Source organism: Bemisia tabaci, chromosome 1, assembly GCF_918797505.1.
Source record: "Bemisia tabaci chromosome 1, PGI_BMITA_v3".
In the NCBI taxonomy this organism is placed as follows: Eukaryota; Metazoa; Arthropoda; class Insecta; order Hemiptera; family Aleyrodidae; genus Bemisia; species Bemisia tabaci.
In genome coordinates this window covers 14,246,418-14,269,219 of record NC_092793.1, presented here as the reverse complement: position 1 = coordinate 14,269,219, position 22,802 = coordinate 14,246,418, and the positions used below count along the sequence as shown (strand labels likewise).

The 22,802-nt window shown below is 42.4% G+C and overlaps 1 protein-coding gene across 2 annotated transcripts in view; it reads left to right on the top strand.

Moving 5' to 3' along the window:
• Positions 1 to 22,802, top strand: part of LOC109038930 (phosphatase and actin regulator 2) — a 252,193-nt gene that overhangs the window by 114,308 nt on the left and 115,083 nt on the right. For both annotated transcript variants that reach the window (XM_019054206.2, XM_019054212.2), the window contains exon 2: positions 14,878 to 15,054. In XM_019054206.2, coding sequence (XP_018909751.1) covers positions 14,878 to 15,054 — 177 coding nt within the window. The remainder of the gene's footprint in view (positions 1 to 14,877; positions 15,055 to 22,802) is intronic.

Here is a 22,802-nt window from a genome sequence, read left to right as displayed (position 1 = left end):
ACAGTAACTACGATAACAACACCATAATTTGAGGAAGGTCTTAGGCCGCTAGGTTGTCCACGCATTTTCAAGCGTCATTCGTCAGGACGCATTTTTCTGCATTTTCCCGCTGCTGTCCTCATCATTTCATCATCAGAGGTTCGATAACAATGCTTCTACGCTACGGAAAAACGCAGTATAACATTCGTATTTTGCAAAATTTCTTAGGATAAAATATTTATTCTTGAATCAGTTATCAGTATTTTTCATCGAAACTTTCTGACGTATCCAATTAATGTGTATCTGAAAATCTGTGAGCAATACGAAGAAAGATGTAAGAAAATGAACAAAATATCAATTTTTTTTATCAGTAGGGAATTTCATTTTTAAAATTCTGTGGCAACCCTTAAAAAATAAAATGGAAATTTAGTAGGCGCCGACTTTCTGCTCGATCCTATGCTGCCGAGCTAAGGAAAAACGCCGTATGAACATTCGAGGGTTGCCAAGTTTCCTTTGATAAAATGTTTATTTTTGAGGAAAATTATGAATATTTTTCCTTGAAATTTTCAGGAACTTTAGATCGAAACACGAAAAAAATTCTCTGAAAAATAGGAAGAAAAATATTCATAAGTTTACCAAGGATTTCATGTTATATTGTATGTATTGTATGTATAGAAGACAATTTGACAACGCCTGAAGGTTTATACGGTGTTTTTCCTTAGCACGGCAGTATGTGCACAGTACTTTGGCACCGTCCGGATGCCCATACGGCGTTTTCCTCGGAATGCCTACTTGTCGTGAGAAAAAATCCCAGCGGGCACAGCGCACAAGTCTTGCGACACGATAGATTGTGTGCTCGCTCGATAGATTTCATACTTTATGACCGTGACCAGGATGTGTTGATTGAACGATTATCTAATGTCCCGCGTTTATCTTTCCTGATAGTTCTGCTCAGCTTAATCCGTCCACGATGCGCGTAAACGCTCCTAACAAAATGCAGCCGATCCATTACGGCCGTGCTGAGGAAGAACGCCGTATGAACATGCGGGAGTTGCCAAATATCCCTTGATAAAACCTGTATTTTTGACATAATTCAAACATATTTTTCCTTGAAATTTTTAGATATTTTAGATTGAATTGTGAACAAAATTGTCTGCAAATTTGAGAAAATAATAGTCACAATTTTCCCAGTAATTTCGATTGTCATCGGAGGAAACTTGGCAACGTCTGTAGGCTCATACGGCGTTTTTCCCTACCACGGCAGATTAGCCCCCCCCCCCCCCCCCCCCCGGTCTCGTTCATCGCCTTCGATTTCCTCTCGCTTCGTTCCGCTTCATTTGCAACAACATCTGGTTTCTATCCAATTTTTGCGAGATGAGCTTTGATTCCGTCGCAAGACAATTGCCGCAAAAATTTGAAGAATGATTCCATTGATTGTTTCTCTATTGATGGTGGCGAAGCGATTGAACGACCAACTTCAATAAATCCTAGTTAATTCTGTGCAACGAGTCTACTGATTCTTTAAGGGTGGTCCGGAATTACTGGAGAAGTGCGAAAATTCCGCGAGGAGGTCCGGAATTTTTTCCTTCATACCACGCGTGTCTCCCAATAAAGCTTGGAAAGTATGTAATCCTCTGCGCGTTGATTGTTAGAGTAGTATCTCAGTAACGTGTTGTGCTTTGCGATGTATCGATTGATCTGCCATTTAAACGAATGGAAAAGGATCGATAGAAAGGGTGTTCGCAACCAACACCTCAACAATCTATTTTTTACCATAGCTTCAAATGGAGAGTTATCGATAGTGGATCATTCATCGATAGTCGCCACTCGCCACGCCGCGCCACTGTAAAATCTGTCTGCGAGATTCCGGTTGTGCGGTCAGTTAATTTCCAGCCACCAATGCAATTTTTTCTCTACCGCATTTTTTGTTGCTATTTGAGCGAGAATTTCGAGTTTTCGAGATTTTTCGAAATTCGTCAAAGGCACTGAATTTCTTGGGAATGTACTGAAAAAGTACTGATTTTTTGCCAACCTGCTTTAATAGACACCCCGTGCAAGCTCTTCCCCGACATTTTCCTCACATTCAGATTTCAACATATACAGAATTAGTTTTTATTGTGCTCCTTGAAGAACATTCATGTACTTGCTTTCATGCCCACTATAGCTGATCACTTAAAAAAGCAGCAGACACGAAAAGTGAAGTTAGACTTTAGGCGCGAAAGAATTTAAGAACACTTTTCAAACTACATTTTCCGTAGACTCAACATTACCTCCGACTGCTGCAACTACTCTCATATCTGACACCCTTAATCAGCCAAGAGCATAGTTGGGATTGTGATACTTTTTTCTCGGTTGAGTCTGCTTAAAATATGCGTCGGACTTGCACGCTTCTTCAGCACGGCAGTCATAACCTCTGGGACAACATCTCTGCCGCGTTAAGGAAAAACGCCGAATGAACCTTCAGACGTCGGCAGATTGCCTTTCATAAAAAACAATGCACTAAGAAAATTTTGGATATTTTTATTCAAAATTTTTACACAATTTATCACGCAATTTGATTTAAAATACCTGTAAATTACGCGAAATATTTAATAACTTTCCTCGGAAACACGTGTTTTATACAGGAAATTTGGTAACACTCGAATGTTCACACGACGTTTTTCTTCAGCACGGCAGTCATAACCTCTGGGACAACATCTCTGCCGCGTTAAGGAAGAACGCCGTATGAACCTCCAGGCGCTGCCAAATTTCCTTCGACAAGCCGCGGATTTCCAAAACAATTTGTGAATATTTCTCTTCCGATTTTTCGTAGGATTTCTTCCGTAATTTGGTCTAAAAAGTCTGAAAATTGCGAGGAAAAATATTCACAACTTTCTTCGAAAATAAATCTTTTCTGAGAGGAAATTTTGCAACATTCGAATGCTCCTACGGCGTTCTTCCTTAGCACGGCAGATCTGCATTTGGACTCGGTTTCAAGCGAATCATACGGATTGGGTATATTGAGCGGAATTTTAATGGGATCTCAGGATGACAACACATTAATAGATAGAGGTGGCCTCAAAATGGGCACTTCGCAGCAGTCATATCGGGATCTCAAATCTTGTCAGTATATCGAATTCCTCCTTTAATGGCTCTCAGCTAGGCTCGCTTTTATCGCTCTTCCGCCATTGTTCTCCGCGCCCGATCGCAACTCCCAACATCAAGAGAATGCTTCAAGTTTAGAGTCGAGATATTTGTACTTCGCCAAACTTTTGCCAATCAAGATTTCCCTCGCCATCCTTCCTTACTGCACGCTTTCCTCTCATTCTCTCTGCTTTCCTTGAGTCGCACGAAAATTACGTAAATTCATTCAAAGTTTTTTTTTTGCAGTTTTCTCTGCTACTAACTCTTCTACCAATGAGAGACTCAATAACCTAACCGCTCTTTCGCTCTTTGTTTTCTAGTATGAATCCCCAATAGTATAATCTAGCCATTCCGTAAATATACGAGATGATAAATCAAGGTTCAATTTGTAACAGAACGTTGTAATAAATAAAAAAAATGAAAAAAACAGAATGAAGTTTGAGCGTCTTAACTACGTACGGCAGCACTATAACCAGCCATGAAGTAAGTACTTGGAAATTTTAATGTTCCTTTCGCAGAGAAAGGAGCCTCACTGCGTTGAGAGACACTCTTCAGTATGGCAGTCCCCTCCTCCCCCGCCCTCTTTTCTTTCAAAATTGATCGAATAAGTAAATCTTGAATTTTTGACTGAAGTGAGGTTTTACTGTCTCAAGCACCGAGTGTCACTCGAAGCACGTTCTTTCGTCCGAGATGAGACGATTCCGGCAGTTCTGAAGCACAAGCTCGGCTTGAAGCGCCTTCATTGCTGTGTGATACTGTACGCTTCGCCGCGGTGTTAGTTTAGTTGCTCGCCCGACGTACCCCATCTGAGGAAGCGAGGACACCGATTTGATTGTATGCATGTCGGAGCAATTAGTCAAATCAGGCATTTTGTCAAATGCCTAGGCAAATAGTCAAATATTCTTACTTAGATTGAAATTTTTATTTTTTGCCCTAATTTTAGACAAAATAATTCATTGCTTCCGTGAGAAAAAATTCTCGGTAAAAATTTTGCATCACCTAATACTATTTTAAACGATTATTAGCTACTGAACACATCACTCATCTTGAAATATTCAGCATGTCCTAAATACAGAATTTTTAGAATTTGGACGTTTAAAAATATGAGAAGGAATCGAAGAGGTAGAAACGAAAAGAGTTCGTAGGTTTGATGAGTTATTTTTCAAAAAATATATTGAAAACTCGCGAGCTCTTCGCCATAAATTCACGAAATTGTGTAAACCGTCAGAATTTAACTCTCTGCCTAGGCATTTTGACAAAACGCCTGACTTCACTGTTTGCCTGCGACACATGCACATGTTAACAGTCTATAGACGCTATTAGTGCAACGTCACAGAAAAGCGATATATATCGATTTTTTCGCTTTGGTAGCATTGAAAGAGGTTATGACAATGTTATTGTTTGGATCCAATTCGATATAATGGAGAATCCCTATGATGACGTCGCCACTAATGGCGTCTATTGGATGCCGTTGGAACTTTGTGGATAGGATCGACAGGCTCATCGGGGCACCCGCGCGACGGGGTGCCGCTCGGTGCGCGAGCCATTTCCCGCTTTTCGACAGGTCGATGAGGGGCGATGTGCCCGACGGGGCGGCGCGGCGCGCGTCGCATCGCGATCCGAGGCGATCGCGTTCGCGTGCACGCTCGGGCGTCCACGTCGCGGGTCGAGGAATGCGAGGACGACGCGTGATGTCGCTGCCTCCCGTAACGGAATGCTTTCACGTGACGTCACTCCTTGAGATATTCCATCTACGAACGCATCCAGGGCACGCGAACCTAGTTCAGACCTGGGTATGCACACCATACAACACGGAAAAATCACGGATTTTTCAAGGTCGAGCCGGAATTTTGAGATTTTCTTGACGAACAAGGTCGCCACAGTCAGGGAAAACCGGGAAATGTCAGGGAATTTTAAAAAGTCGGGGAAAACCGGGAAATGTCAGCAGGCCCGCCACATCCCATCTCGGGCCCTGGTACCAGTTTTAAGGTCCGGGCCCCAAGCATGGAGGGGGGGGGGGGTTCCGAGGGGCATCCCCCGAGAAATTTTAGAATTTATACGACTAATCGGACGCATTTTGAAGCTTCCATAAAGAATTTTTCCATCAATTTCTGGGGAATAATTATGGTTTTTTTTTCTACTTTCAGCACAAAATACTTGCGAATTGTTGCATTCAAAAAATCTGGAAATTTTTTATTTTTTTTTGGGGGGGGGCATATGATACTATTTTCAGATCTAAGAGTGCCAGGCCCCCCCTAGACTCCCCCTTCCTTTGTCTATGGCAAGGGAGTTGAGCCATGAGCCATTGAAGTCGAGAATGCCCTGACTGCAGACTCTTAGCATCTGACGACGGGAGAAAATGAAACGCAGTTACTAAAAATATCCCTCTGTACTGAAAATCTTGAAAATAGATAGAAATTTTCCAAGAAGTATACTTCTTTGAAAATTTAAGAAGAATTCTACAGTGCCCCAGCGTGTTTCTGAAAATCTATTCACCTTTTGCGAAATTTTTAGGGTAAATTTTTCACTTTTTCTTACGAAACAAGGGTTGCATGTGAATTCGTAGCGGTTTTTCACGGGTAACACGGGCCAAATAGCCTCCATGCACGCTGGACGTGAGGACGTGTCGATTTCCTTTGACATTTTTGCAGTCATGAATGCGCTTAACTGCGCTTCAGCTAGAATTGTATTTAGAAAATGGGTGGTTTTTATGGGAGGATTATAGTTAAACAAGTGGTTAGAAATGGAAAAAAAATAATATGAACTATGCATAACGAATATTCCGGGTATCGGAACTTGGCTGTTTTGAAAACGCCTTCAAATGCGGCGTGATACCTCACGCATTCCGGAGAGTTCAAATAGTTGTATCATTGCGCCGTAATAATGTGACGGAAGATTTAAATGGAAATAGCCTCCGTGCACGCCGGACGTGTCGATTTCCTTTGACATTTTTGCAGTCATGAATGCGCTTAACTGCGCTTCAGCTAGAATTGTATTTAGAAAATGGGTGGATTTTATGGGAGGATTATAGTTAAACAAGTGGTTAGAAATGGAAACAAAATAATATGAACTATGCAAAACGAATATTCCGATAACGGAACTTGGCTGTTTTGAAAACGCCTTCAAATGCGGCGTGATACCTCACGCATTCCGGAGAGTTCAAATAGTTGTATCATTGCGCCGTATGAATGTTACGGAAGATTTAAATGGAAATAGCCTTCATAATGTCAGGGAAAATGACGAAAATTTCAGGTATTTGTTAAGTCACCTTTCTTTGCTCTCCAGAATGAGTTTGAGGTTTCGAACAACAAATTTTGCCCGAAAACTATTTTCAATCATGCCTTCTTAAGCATCCGTCTTATCTTCAATTATCAGGGAATGCCGCACCAAAATGCGTCAAGGAAATCAGGGAAATGTCAGGGAATTTCATGTTCTAAATTCTGTGGCAACCCTGGGTGAGTTTAGAACAGAACCTCGAAGGAATGATATTTTATGGCATTATTTGTTCGATTACGTCGCCTTTAATTCTATTGCAGATGTTTCAGTCGATTCCCGCAGAATTCTCACACTTCATTTTTATATCCCGATTTTCGTATCTTCACAGATAATCTGTCCTTCTCAAGTTCTATATGCGTGTCAGGTAGGGAGAGAGTGAGGGATAGACAGTTAAAAAGTACGTATTTCAGGGTACGTGTGCTAGGAGAAACTTTTTGGGAAGTATAGAAAAGGAATTAATCGGTCAAGGCAAGGTAACAAGGAGTTTAGGTAATGGCGCACCAGTAGACACCCTGTAAGACTTACAGGAGATATAAGTATGCATTTCAGCCTGGTGTTACACGGCATATACAGTCCTACGCGGTGCAATTAATGCGCTACACAATGAAACTCGATGTGCAATAAAGTGTGCCACACAATGGTAGCCGGAGCTGTGGTCCCTATAGAACTTGGCCTAAAAACAAATTCTTCCAGTCATTCAGAACCCAATTTTATTGGGCACACACAAGCGGGGTCCATGCCGGGGTGCAAAAACTTCCCGACCACGCCACGCAACCGGGCGTAAAATGGGAGAATCTTCTGAAGGATGAGAAAAAACTAGATGGAATCTTGCCGTTTGTTTTCAAATTTTTTCTTCTTCTTCTTTCTTTTTTATATTTTTTGGCGGCGTTTTAGCGGTTCAAGAGCCCAAGTTGTTTGGAAGAGTAGTTTTTTTCTTTTTCTTTCTCCTCTTCCGCAGTCTTCAAGAAGAACTGAGAATGAATTCAAGGACAAGGTCAATTAAAAGGGAATGCCTGAACTATTCTACACTCCTGTGCAACCGAACTATTCAGTTGAGGTAACCGAATCCTCGAAATTCAGCTTCACGGACCGAATAATTTGGTTGGGTAAACCGAATAATTAGGTCACGCACGCCGAACAAAATAAGGCTCTCCATTAGTCAAACCAATAAGTTATAACCAAAATTTGTCCGGTGTTGAAAAGCCGGCAAACTCCGAGACTCATTAGGAATCCGAAAATAGAAAATTTGTTTATTTCTCTGCTTCCATACCAGTTTTTTTTTTAAAGTTACCGTACCAAGATTTCATCAACACTTTACAGAAAAAAACTGTCGGAGCTATTTCCTTCAAACTCGGCAAGAACGGCAAATCCCGCCCTTCCCGAATGAATCTTTGCGAAAATGGGGGAGGAGGGTTTGTGCAGGCCAGCATTTTTTAAAGGGGGGCTGTAGGGCTGCGTTACAGGTGCGCTTCAAAGGGGGGGGGGGTAAAAAATCGGGAAAAAATGCGTTAGTATTACTTGAACGGCCCCTACACGGAGAAAAAAACTTAAGGCGTGGGACCCGAAGTTTAGGTCATATGGATCTTTGAAGCTTTCGGATTGAGCATCTGAACTCTTAAGGTCTAGCTGCCGAAGTTCAGGTCTGACATCTGAAACTTCAATTCTTACATCTGAAGTACTTCAATTCTTACATCTGAAGTACTTCAGTTCTTACATCTGAAGTACTTCAGATGTGAGAACCGAAGTTTTTCGGATGTGAAAACCGAAGTACTTCAGATGTATGAACTGAAGTTTCAGATGTGTGATCCGAACCTCGACAGCTAGACCTTCAGTGTTCAGATGCCCAATCTGAAAACTTCAGAGATCCATATGACCTAGACTTCGGGTCCCACGCACGAAGTTTTTTTCTCCGTGTAAAAAGGATTATCCTCTGTGGAGTTCCTGGGAGCGCGGCAACCCGGCGTGCACTTGTGCCGCAACCGTAGAAACGAGACCTACCTTCATACGAAGTTAATTGGTCGGGCGCGGGGTTACCGCTCCGCGCCGAAGCTTACGGTAACCCCGCCCGTTCCGCGTTCGGGGGTCTCTCCACCCCATTTGGCGCCTGGTGCTCGCTCCGGCTTAATTACTCGATGAGAACTCGCGCGTCGCGTCGCGCCACCCCACTTCCGGAAAGCCCCTCCTCCACGCTTTTCCCTTATATTTATTTTTTGTTTTATTCCTCTCGCTTCTTTATTCTCTCGTTTTTTGCCCTTGATTTCCCGCCGACTCGAGGGCCGTGAGTGCGTTTTCTTCGGGAAAAGAAAATGGACGTGGCGCACGATTTTGCGTCCTCCGGTACAACGCGGGAAACTCTGATGGAAAACCCGGAGCAACGACCCCATCGAGGAGCCCTTTCCGTCACGCCAAGGAGAAACCCCGTGTAAACATGCGGGCGGTGCCAAATTTCTGAAGGTAAAATATAATTCCCTGGAAATTTTGTGGTTTGTTTTTCCTTGTTTAGGATTTTTCGCGCAATTCAAAATCCCGTGTCTATAAATTTCAAGGGAAAACATCTGAACATATTTATGCCAAAAGAAATTATGTCTCACGCAAACCCTATGCACATAGTTCCTTTTAGCATAAATACATCCATCTGTAACTTACCTTTCCGAATAAACATTTTATCGTATTAAATTTGGCAACATTTGGATGTTCATACCTCGTTTATGCATCTCGCGGCCCGAAACTGTTGCAGGATTTTACTCTCCTTTTTTATTTATTTATTTTTTTTTATTCCCTCCTACACTGAAAAAAAAATTGGCCTCCGGCCAATTTATGCGCGGCGCTTCGCGCCGCGTACCGGCGCTACGCGCCGGCATTTGGGGGGCTTCGCCCCCCCATCCGCTTAGCGGATTGGTGCGGGGACCGCACGGGACTTTCTCGCTCGAGCCGGCGCTTCGCGCCGGCATAGACACTTTTACTGGAATATTTAGAAAAATACTGCCAATTTTACAAAATCATAAAGTTTGATTGGAATTTTGATCACAGGATAATAGTTATGAAATTTTTATTCAAACCACTGAACTTTATTGTAAATGTCTTCGCGATATGTGATGAATTCATATATTCGGACTCGACTTGTTGATTTTATGAGGCATCTTCAATTAAATATGTAATTGATTAACAAAGTCTCCTGTCAAAGATGGCGATCCGTAAAAATCTTAGCTTTTCTACGATTCATTAGGATCCATTAGATTCATTGACATCATACTTCAGATACGATTTTATATTATAATCTCTCCTTAAGCACGGTCGAAAGCCATCAAATATCTACTTGAATGGGTAGAATGACTATTCGATGTTCAAATAGTCTTAAAACTAAACGGTTTTCGCATAGCATCTCCCAAATTTTAAATTTGGCGGGCGAATCTACCTGCTGGAAGGTTCACCACACGCCCGCCAGGAGCGCCATCTCCTTACCGCGTATCCCTGTAATTCAAAGCGAAAACAATAGAGAGCGCTGAGAGCGCCATCTCCTGTGCTGCTGTCGACAAAAGTCAACAATTTATAACCTCCTTTATTAAGTAACAAGCATTAAATCAGTCATATTTGTGCCGTATTATTATATTATATTATATTTGTGCTTAGTACCTCGTAAAAAGAAACCGCGAAAGATGGAATCTGCCGGGATTCTAAATTCATTAACAACAAACATATTAGTATTTAATAAAGATGTAAGTGTCAGTTGTTGCGTCAGCTTGATGACTCATAGTAACTATATAAGTATTGTAAGTACCTACCTAATTAGTTGTCTAATTTTGCTTGGTGTATACCTAAGGAGTAATTTTGGAAATAGTATATGATGCATTATATAATGCATTTGAATTCCTAGGTTTCACCTGACTCAAAGCGTTTGCTGCTATTATCTAGAAGCGTTCCGACTCATTTATCAGAGAATTGAGCGTTTCCTATCGGCCCCTCTGCAATTATGAGATTAGTCCAAGAATCCTTTAGGAACTTAAATTAATGACTCAGATGGTGCTTTTGAGCCAACTTTCAAAGAATTAAAGGCATTTTTTCAAAATCTACAGTCCATGAGCTCTCCGTGTGACCGAAGTGCTCTCCTCGCTATATGACGCGTAACCCTTCAATTTTTAGTTTAGTCCAAAGACCTCATAGGAACTTACATTATTGAACCAGGTGGTGCTCTTATGCCAACTTTCGAAGAAATGAAAGGCATTTTTTTTCAAATTTACAGTCTTTGAAAATGAGTTGTTTGTGTGATGTCGCGGAGCAAAGTGCCCTACTTTTGGGCCTCGTAATCCCTTGAATTTTGAGTTTAGTCCAAAGATCTTTTAGGAACTAAAATTAATGACCCAGGTGATGTGCTTGATGCCCACTTTTAAAGAATTAAAGGCATTTTTCAAAATTTACGGTCCCTCAAAATGAGCTTTCCGTGTGATTTTGCTGAAAATGGACCTTTAACCCAATTTGACCCTAGCCCCCCCAAATTTTAGCGTACCCCAAAATCGTTGGACGTGCATAAGGAGACCATAAATATGGTGTTCTGTGAGGATTTTGAATGAAATCGAACAGATAGATTCTGAGATATCGCTGTAGACAGATTTGGGGGACGTCGGACGGACGGACACACATTTTTTCAAGTATGGTTATTTTGACTCCTGGGACCTTAAAACGTCTAGAAATGATGAAATTTCAACTTTTTTTTTTTTTTTTTCTTGGAGGATGACAATACTTCCTCTCTACCCTAGGGGAGCGAGAAAGTAAAAATATGGTAGATTTCACCATACTCTGACACATTGATACGTGTATGGTAATAAACACCAGACTCTGTGGTTCTGACACATTGATACGTGTATGGTAATAAACACCAGACTCTGTGGTAGTATTTACCATATGTTGGTGAGTATCACCAGAGATCTGGTGAATTCTACTATAGTTCTGGTTATTTTCACTAAAGTGTATCACTTTGTGAATTGTGTGATACATGAAGTAGACTAATAGAATGTTACCATATTTTTTTTTTTACCAGACTCACCACTTGGTAGACTTGCTGTGATTCCTAAGTTTTCGTAAGGGTATGTCAATGTCGGGCACTTCCCAAAACGATGTATTCAGTTATGCGTTGTGTAGAAGACAGTAGCCGAGGGAGACCTTTGTTTCACGACGATGCGAAACCAATCGCGCGAAAAGCGTAAAACTTTCCAATAAGTGAATTGTAAGTTTCGTTTTATGAAAGAACTCGCCGCAATCAAAATCATTAGCCGAGCCTGAAGCGGAGTGAAATTTAATTGCTCTGCGCCGGCGCACAGTGGATCGAGTCAATGGGAGAGGTTGGACATTATTTCATAACTTTAAAAGCGCGTATCCTCATTGATAAGAAATGTTGATGTATTGAAAGTGGTTGCATTGATTTTCTCGTAAAAATTTCCATGAGGAGCATCCCTTAGAATTAAAATTGTGACGAGATAACCGTAAAATTTTACAGTTTTTCACAAAAATGTTCATGTTCGACTGCCTCCCGAGACTCGTTCCTCTGTGGGGCGCCTTTACGTAACCGCGAGCTCCTCAAAAAAAAGTTCCATCGGCCGTAACAGTAACACTGCCGTGCTAAGGAAGAATGCCGTATGAGTCTTCAGACGTTGCCAAGTTTCCTTCGATAAAAAACCGAAATTGTTAGGAAAATTGTGAAAATTATTTTCCAAAATTCTCAGGCAATTTTGCACGCAATTTAATCTAGCATATTTGAAAATTTCAAGGGAAAGTATAATTATTTTGCGTCAAAAATACATGCTTTATCAAGGGAAATTTGGCAACTCTCGAATGTTCATACGGCGTTTTTCCTTAGCACAGCTGAACAGAAGCGCTCCTCTCCTTAGTCCGGATTGCGGGTAGCAGTAGCACTCCTCTAATTGATCCCATTTCTCAGCTCCTTAATCGCTCCACGCACACGCAATGATTTGGACCACCCGTATCGACGACGATATCTGTCGCCCCGTTTCTCGTGAAAAAGACGAGACCGTCACCTTCCGGCCAGAGTATCACAAGTGCCATGCGACGTTTCAAAAGAGCCGCCGCCATTTTATTTTTGTACAGAGAAATCCTCCGACGAAGTTCCCCTAAAATTCTACTGAGTTTTCTTCGTGCTGCCGATAAAATGAAAATTCGACACAGGAAATTGCAAACCGCTCTGCGATTTGCCCCGGGAAATCTCAAGAATTCGCATCGACATAATAGACGATAATAATTTACTATCATCTGCAACGAACTTCAAATGCACAAGCACGCCACGAAGCGCCTTCATTTCAGCGTGACACTATACGCTTTGTTATGCAGTTAGTTTAGTTACCTACCCGACCCGAACCCAACCGTGGACACCGATCTAACCGCACGCATACGAAGCAAGATCGCCAGTTGCCATTACGAATTCGCGGAATAAAACCATCCACTCCAAGTTAGTGCGAAGAGTTTAGTGCTTTTTTAAAATGCTCTTTTTCCGGATTCTATGGTTTTACCCTTTTTATTAACAGCGTGTAAAGTAGATAGCTAATGCTGCCGTGCTAAGAAAGAACGCCGTATGAACATTCTAGAGTTTCCAAATTTCCCTCGATAAAACATGTATTTTTGACGACATTCTTACACATTTTTTTTTTTTTTTTTTTTTTTTTTTTTTTTTTTTGAAATTTTCAGATATTTTAGATTAAATAGCGTACAAAATTGTCTGTAAATTTTGGGAAAAAATATTCACAATTTTCCCTGCAAATTCGGTATTCATCGAAGGAAATTTGGCAAAGTCTGATGGCTCATACGGCGTTCTTCCTTGGCACGGCAGAATGGAGCACCAGACAGGGCACCAATGCAAGCACCTCAGGACATGCTGCCTCACTAAAAGAACCCCGCACAGAGCATTGGGTCAGCGGCTCTCTATGAAAGTCGATGAAACTTTAATAGATTGATATAAAGTTCATAATTAAGGGAAAGCCAAAAAATTAGCTCACTTTTGCGGGTGGTTGCAATGAACAAAGAAGGTAGGTAATATACTAAGTGACAGCAACTCACGAGGGACCCGACAGTTACTCCATAATTTTCTCCCTTAGTCTATAGGAACCACCCATTTCAACCAATAGGATAGCTCCATACTCCCCATGTCTTCTTTCTCTATCGCTTTGCCTATCAATTTCAATAATCGATCCGCTCTTCTGTCATATCCTTGTCCTGCTCGGCGCTCGTAATCTCACGCCCTCTTTCGTTCCTTACGTGATCTCCTCTCGAGATTCTGGCTGATCTTCGCCAGAAGTCCATTTCGGTTGCCTTATTAATCTTTTGGGTACGATCTTTTACGGGCCAAACTTACCGTATTAAAGTTGAAATTTTCTGTGTGCCCATTGGATTGCAGTTGTAACTTTGATGAGAAAATATGCATTGCAGTACTCGTTCCCTTCCCCTGTCTAGTGGTTCATTCTGTCGGTTATACCCTTTGATTTAGTCTCTATACCACCTTATTTTCCAGTAATTTATAAAATTATGAAAAGCATTTCAAAACATGTTAAATGTGCTCTGAAATGGATAGTCAGTAATGTTGTTTACAATCACAGCCGAACGACTAATAACTTTCCTGTGGTTTTTTCCTCGGCGCATGAGCCCTCGCTAATGCATTCTGCGGCCCTTCCCTCCCGGTTTGAGTTGTCTATCTCCCTTTGTTATATGCAGTACGCCAACCACATGTTGAAAGTTGAGCAACTTTCCGTTCATAAGCCCCTAATTTCTTCGATCCTCAATTGTGTCTGCGCGCCAAATCCCTGAGTAAGCCGTAGGAGCACTTGCATTGTGCATTAGTCTCCTCTTTGTTGCCGGCTTCCATCGGGAATTGACTGATTGAGTGACTATACGTCCCTCGATAGACGCGCTTGCTGTAAAACAACGTAAGTCACGCGTTCTCTCCCAAAGAAATCTGAGATTGTTTTTTCACGATTAGGGTGTCAATGATATTTTACTACGAATTCATAAATCAATGCAGCAGCACGCTTGCTGTAAAATAACGTAAGTCACGCTTTCTTTTCTGAAAAAAAAAAACCTTATTATTTTTTTCTGTTAGGGTGTCGAAGCTTTTACTTGAACTTGATCGAACGATGGGTCGCACAGTGGATCGAGTCGATTAGAGAAGTCGGACTTGAAATTTTTGACTAAAACTGCAAATTTTGGTGTTAATTTCGTCACATTTTACATTTCAAGGGGTGTTGAAAGTAGAAAATTTCATGAGGAAACCAACAGAACCACCTTTAGAGCCCCTAAGTTTTGTATAAACGGAGTTATAAGCGTTTAAAGTTTCCGAAGTTTGTCCGACCTCTACTATTGACTCGATCCACTGTGGGTCGTTTCTCTATGAATTTATTGTAATTTAATTTGTGCATTTATCCTGGTTGTATGGCAATGTCTCGAGGATTGCGTTGGTGGTAGGATGTTTGTTAATGGTGCGTGGTGCATTGTCTGTTGCAGCGAAGAAGCAAAACGGCGCGGCGCTACGGACCAACAGCCTCGGCTCCGGAACTCGGACCCCGCCCCTTCCGCTGGAGAGGAAGCCCGTCAGCAAATTCTCGGCGCTCGGTAGGCTCTTCAAACCGTGGAAGTGGAAGAGACGCAAAAAATCGGACAAATTCGAAGCCGCCTCAAGATGTAAGTGTCAGCATCACCAATATCTCACATCCTCGGTAAAACGTATCGAGTACCCAAGTAGCACAGTCCACTGAAAATATTGCAATGAAATTGAAATTTTCTATCACGAAATTGCAATATTTTTACATCATTTGGACCGCGTTAAGCAAACGTATTGAGTGCCCAAGTAGCACAGTCCACTGAAAATATTGCAATGAAATTGAAATTTTCTATCACGAAATTGCAATATTTTTACATCATTTGGACCGCGTTAAGCAAACGTATTGAGTGCCCAAGTAGCACAGTCCACTGAAAATATTGCAATGAAATTGAAATTTTCCATCACGAAATTGCAATATTTTTACATCATTTGGACCGCGTTAAGCAGATAGCAACCTAAGCCACATCAGCTATTGTCAAGAACCGGGAAATTTAATTTTTTATATGAGAACGTTTTCCCCGACGAAGCAAATTCCTCATCATTTCAATTCTTTTAAAATTTTCTGCATGGTATACCATGCAAAAAATTCACTGAAATTTGCACAAGAATCCGCACAACCGTTTCCATGTAAAAAGTAAAGTGCCCAGTTAAATTTGGCTCTAGCTAATGGGGCTTGGTTCCTTTCTGCTTAACGCGATATATTTAGTCATATACACCCGATATCTTCATTAAGGCGGGCACGAAAGAACGGCGAAGTTGGACATTTTTTTCCTCCAAAATTTCAGTTGGTATACTGATTTAAGTTCTCAGAATATTCATCAAAGAGCGCTGTATGTATTTTTCTTGCATGGATTATTACCTTCTAGAGGTACACACGAAGTTAAAAGCCTGTGCCATAAATAGTAATCGCGTTACGATTTTAAGTTGTGTGCACTACAGTGCACATCAGGTCTGAAAGGGTCCAACAGAAAAAGAAATTCACGGGGGAAACGCCACAAGTTAAATTGTGATGAAAAAATTTTAAAAAAAAATTCCGTTACTCACTTGCAGTAACCTTTTTATGTGACACGCGTTTCGGAGCTCAAAGCTCCACCATCAGCCGGCAGCGAACTCAAGTTATGTGTTTGCCAAAGTATACTCTGTGAAGCAAAAAAAAATATGAGCTAAATCCTCCCATAGATCGCGAAGTTATATGAGTAAATTTCAGACTCTCCCGATGTGCTCACCGTGATTGGCGAGCCACTTTTTACTCGTCTCTTCGTTGTAGCGAAAGTTTGTAACATACCCATTTTCTGAGGAAGAACGAGTCGCTCTCTCAAGTTTCCGAACGTACCCAGAAGACCCTCGCCAGCGGGCCGATTATTGAAATTGATAGACACAGCTATAGACAAAGGAGACAAAAGAGATATGGAGGGATCCTATTGGTGGAAGCGGGTGGTTGCAATGGACAAAAGGAGGTAGTTAATAGACTAACTAACGGCAACCCACGAGAGATCCGACAGTTAGTCTATCATTTTCTCCCTTTGTCTATGGGAACCACCCATTTCAACCGATAGGATCGCTCCATACTCCTTATGTCTTCTTTGTCAATAGCTTTGTCTATCAATTTCAATAATCGGTCCGCAGAATAATTGGTCGGAGTTAAGCCCAGCGGATCTCGATTCCTTGGAGGAAGCCGTCGGAAAAGTTGGAGGAAGGACGCCGGGCCGGATGGGGGGGGGGGGGTGTTCTCTATCGGTGCAGTGAGCAGTTTACAAACAGACGATTTTACTGGTGACGTCACGGAGCGATATTGGTGGTTCGATATCTCTAAAGTCGAAATGTGCCCCAACAAACAAACATAACCTCCAAAATGAACAATTGACGAAATAATGCTAAAACTAGCCTGAAACCAAACAATTAATCCATGGGACTTTAAAATTATGAAAGCTACTCATTTACCAAAACGTTTGAGATCACAATCACAAGAATTGTGTAATATAAACTCGTAATATCATAGACAGCCATCGAGCGAATACCCCTACCCCCCTGCCTATATCCCGCAGATTCCTCATAGAGTACATAGAGTCGTAATATAAATGGGAGAGCTGGCGCCATGTTCTGCTCGACGAATTCCGAGCCCGGCGTGCGCCGAGTTCGGGTCGCTTTTTCGATACATTTTCGATCCAAAATGGCGGTGTGGAATACGTGGTAATTCCTATCTCCTCTGTTGTTGTTGTTGTTGTCATCGGATGGCCGGGTACCCGTGTATCGCAAACAATCGATTATGTATCGAAAAAGTGACCCGGCGTCACACAGGAGTCTCGGAATTCGGGACCTGGAAAATGCTTAAAAGTGGCGCCAGCTCTCCCACTTACATTACGACTCTATGTACTCTATGAGATTCCTCCATGTTCGTTTGTTGGGGCACGTTTCGACTTTCGAGGTATCGAAATTATAACGAGATGTGACGTCACACTAAATTCGTCTGTTGGGTTTGCGATTTCCACTCCGCGAGGACCGTAGCCGAAATTGCCGCAAGTGACGTCCTCACTTTTCGAACGTTTCGCGGTTCTCCCGCAGTTCCGCGACGTTGCCCGTCCGCCGAAAGCATCTCCTCGACTTAAAAACCAAGACAACATCGTCGAATTACAGGGTTGTCTCGGTCAGGGAAAACCGGAAAATTTCAAGAAATTTTGTAAGGTCAAGGAAACCCTGGAAATGGCAGGGAAAAGTTGTTCTCATGCACAAAATCGGAGCAATTTCGGATAAAAATTGCACAGGTTCAGTTTTGTGAAATATATTACTTGTTTAGTCATTTAGGCGACCTTGGAATAATAGAGTTACATTCCTGAATTGAATCACGTTTTGCAGCAAGGAACCACTACTTCTGGCTCATTTTAGAAACATCACATGCCACTGATTTCCCCATGCAGGTACACGTGCTTTTATGGAAGAGCCAGAGATAGTGGCTCCTTATTGCAAAATGTAATCCAATTTCGGCAACGTCTGAAAGCACATACGATATTTTTCCATAACATGGCAGAATTAGGCTGGGAAACTGCATGGCGCACTAGTGACCCACTGACGGGGGGGGGGGGGGGGGGGCATGGGCGGAATTGCAGGAACCGGAGACTCCGGTGAATGTAGGTTTCTGAGCTTATCTGCAACGGAGCGTCTCTCCCTCCCCTCCCCCCGCGATCCACCTCCCCGCTCCCCCCCCCGGTAGTCGGATTAGGACGGAGTAGGGCAATTTGTTTTTCAGTCCACCTTGACTTATTTCCCGGACCGACTGCATCCAATCAGGACCCTCGTTTCAGCTCGTTTACATTTCCCCTTTCGCCGCTTCCATATTCCTTCCCCTTTCCCTTCTCGTGCCAAATTTTTTTCGCTGATGCTTGAACCTATGCTAGATGGGTTCTCTTACCGTTCAAGTATTATGTAACGCACTTAGGGGGGAGGGGGTTTGAGCCAGCGTTACGGTGCGTTACGAGGGGGGAAGAGGATTAAGCCCAGCGTTACGTAACAAATCCGAGGGGGGGGGGAGAAAGAATGAAAACTTTGCAGAAAAACGTGCCAAGGTTAAAACGCCTGCCCCTCTCGAATGAAAAATGGGATTGGGGTCAGGCCAGCGTCACGTTATTCATGAGGAGGGTGTAGGGTTGCGTTACGGGTGCGTTTCAAGGAGGGGGTCAAAAATCGAAAAAGAGCGCCTTCAATCCGGCTGGCAGCAACATGCTTACACCCGTGGTCGAATAGTTGTATCACTGCGCCTGCCGTGAATGAGTTCAAAAATCCTTTCCTACACGCGTAAGGAAGCGTATTTAGCTCCGACTGCAACGTTGCAGACCTCAAATAATGTCTTATTTTTAATCATTCTTGTTACGAAAGGCAAATACAGTTTTTCTAAGGAATTTCCGCGGATTTTCTTCAGTCGCCGGAAATTTTGACGCAATATTTTCGCTCGTTTCATACCTCATTTTAAAAAAATGAATTTTATAAACCCAATCCGAGATTCTGAATCGTTACAATTCAGGGATACACTTTCACTCAAATTGTGGTAAAAACGGGACAGAGAGTCAAGGATAATGACGTGCAGTCCTCCCTTTGCGGCGATTTTAGCGGCGCACCAGCCAGGGAGATCGCACGGGACGGGACCCGAGTAATTGCTGGAGTGTGGCGCGCCTTCAATCCGGCTGGCAGCAACATGCTTACACCCGTGGTCGAATAGTTGTATCACTGCGCCTGCCGTGAATGAGTTCAAATATCCTTTCCTACACGCGTAAGGAAGCGTATTTAGCTCCGACTGCAACGTTGCAGACCTCAAATAATGTCTTATTTTTAATCATTCTTGTTACGAAAGGCAAATACAGTTTTTCTAAGAATTTCCGCGGATTTTCTTCAGTCGCCGGAAATTTTGACGCAATATTTTCGCTCGTTTCATACCTCATTTTAAAAAAATGAATTTTATAAACCCAATCCGAGATTCTGAATCGTTACAATTCAGGGATACACTTTCACTCAAATTGTGGTAAAAACGGGACAGAGAGTCAAGGATAATGACGTGCAGTCCTCCCTTTGCGGCGATTTTAGCGGCGCGCCAGCCAGGGAGATCGCACGGGACGGGACCCGAGTAATTGCTGGAGTGTGGCGCGCCTTCAATCCGGCTGGCAGCAACATGCTTACACCCGTGGTCGAATAGTTGTATCACTGCGCCTGCCGTGAATGAGTTCAAATATCCTTTCCTACACGCGTAAGGAAGCGTATTTAGCTCCGACTGCAACGTTGCAGACCTCAAATAATGTCTTATTTTTAATCATTCTTGTTACGAAAGGCAAATACAGTTTTTCTAAAGAATTTCCGCGGATTTTCTTCAGTCGCCGGAAATTTTGACGCAATATTTTCGCTCGTTTCATACCTCATTTTAAAAAAATGAATTTTATAAACCCAATCCGAGATTCTGAATCGTTACAATTCAGGGATACACTTTCACTCAAATTGTGGTAAAAACGGGACAGAGAGTCAAGGATAATGACGTGCAGTCCTCCCTTTGCGGCGATTTTAGCGGCGCACCAGCCAGGGAGATCGCACGGGACGGGACCCGAGTAATTGCTGGAGTGTGGCGCGCCTTCAATCCGGCTGGCAGCAACATGCTTACACCCGTGGTCGAATAGTTGTATCACTGCGCCTGCCGTGAATGAGTTCAAATATCCTTTCCTACACGCGTAAGGAAGCGTATTTAGCTCCGACTGCAACGTTGCAGACCTCAAATAATGTCTTATTTTTAATCATTCTTGTTACGAAAGGCAAATACAGTTTTTCTAAGGAATTTCCGCGGATTTTCTTCAGTCGCCGGAAATTTTGACGCAATATTTTCGCTCGTTTCATACCTCATTTTAAAAAAATGAATTTTATAAACCCAATCCGAGATTCTGAATCGTTACAATTCAGGGATACACTTTCACTCAAATTGTGGTAAAAACGGGACAGAGAGTCAAGGATAATGACGTGCAGTCCTCCCTTTGCGGCGATTTTAGCGGCGCGCCAGCCAGGGAGATCGCACGGGACGGGACCCGAGTAATTGCTGGAGTGTGGCGCGCCTTCAATCCGGCTGGCAGCAACATGCTTACACCCGTGGTCGAATAGTTGTATCACTGCGCCTGCCGTGAATGAGTTCAAATATCCTTTCCTACACGCGTAAGGAAGCGTATTTAGCTCCGACTGCAACGTTGCAGACCTCAAATAATGTCTTATTTTTAATCATTCTTGTTACGAAAGGCAAATACAGTTTTTCTAAATTATTTCCGCGGATTTTCTTCAGTCGCCGGAAATTTTGACGCAATATTTTCGCTCGTTTCATACCTATTTTAAAAAAATGAATTTTATAAACCCAATCCGAGATTCTGAATCGTTACAATTCAGGGATACACTTTCACTCAAATTGTGGTAAAAACGGGACAGAGAGTCAAGGATAATGACGTGCAGTCCTCCCTTTGCGGCGATTTTAGCGGCGCGCCAGCCAGGGAGATCGCACGGGACGGGACCCGAGTAATTGCTGGAGTGTGGCGCGCCTTCAATCCGGCTGGCAGCAACATGCTTACACCCGTGGTCGAATAGTTGTATCACTGCGCCTGCCGTGAATGAGTTCAAATATCCTTTCCTACACGCGTAAGGAAGCGTATTTAGCTCCGACTGCAACGTTGCAGACCTCAAATAATGTCTTATTTTTAATCATTCTTGTTACGAAAGGCAAATACAGTTTTTCTAAGAATTTCCGCGGATTTTCTTCAGTCGCCGGAAATTTTGACGCAATATTTTCGCTCGTTTCATACCTCATTTTAAAAAAATGAATTTTATAAACCCAATCCGAGATTCTGAATCGTTACAATTCAGGGATACACTTTCACTCAAATTGTGGTAAAAACGGGACAGAGAGTCAAGGATAATGACGTGCAGTCCTCCCTTTGCGGCGATTTTAGCGGCGCGCCAGCCAGGGAGATCGCACGGGACGGGACCCGAGTAATTGCTGGAGTGTGGCGCGCCTTCAATCCGGCTGGCAGCAACATGCTTACACCCGTGGTCGAATAGTTGTATCACTGCGCCTGCCGTGAATGAGTTCAAATATCCTTTCCTACACGCGTAAGGAAGCGTATTTAGCTCCGACTGCAACGTTGCAGACCTCAAATAATGTCTTATTTTTAATCATTCTTGTTACGAAAGGCAAATACAGTTTTTCTAAAGAATTTCCGCGGATATTCTTCAGTCCCGGAAATTTTGACGCAATATTTTCGCTCGTTTCATACTTCATTTTAAAAAACTGAATTTAATAAACCCAGGGGGGGGGGGGGGGGGAGAGGAGTTTGAGCCAGTGTTACGGTGTGTTACAAGGGGGAAAGGGGGTTAAGCACAGCGTTACATAACAAATCCGAGCCGGGGGAAAGAAAGAAAACTTTGAAAAAAAACGTGCAACGAATTGAAAAATGAACCCTCGCCTTTCTCGAATGAAAAATGGGGGTGGGGTCAGGCCAGCGTCACGCAATTGAAAAGGGGGGTGTATTGCTGCGTTACGGGTACGTTCCAAGGAGGGGGGTAAAAAAAACCGAAAAAAGTGCGTTACGTAAGTAATACTTGAACGGTCCCTTAGTGGTTGAGTCATGATGATAGAATCGCTTCCAGATACATTATTTTCAAAGGCCTCGATCTAAGGAAAGTTATCGGAGATATATATATAAGGTAAAGATTATTTTCGGAGGTCAACGCTGTTTTTCGCCAGATGATGATTGATGATCAACCTAATGCGCATAAATCGTCGTTTTCCTAACGTTAATCGAACGTAACTCCATTTCATTGCTGCCAAATTTCCCCTCACAAATTCCACATTAACCAGGAGAATCTTGGGAATTTCTAACTGAAAATTTCACCGACTTTTCTTCACATTTCATGCGAAAATTAGAAACATTTTGGATAAAATTGCACCGGTACATTTTTTTTAAACAAATTAATTCTATGACCCGATTCGGCAACTTTGAAATAGAGTTACGTTCCTTCGTACGGGAGACTACGAAATATCGCCAAAAAGAAGTACCGAACCCTTTCTCCCGTGAACATTACCTCTTGTTTTTACTTTAACAATAAGTGCCCAGGAAGAGTTTCCTAAAACATAAATTTAACAGTTTTTAAAATACCGCCTTCTAAAAATGTACCAGGTTTGGGAATTTTTTTTTTTTTTTAAAATCGATGCTATACAAGGGTGGATTAAAAAATCATTCGAAATACGTTCCGGACGAAGGAACGTGACTTTCTTCAAAGGTTGTCGAATTGACTCGAACAATTAATTTATTTTTCAAAA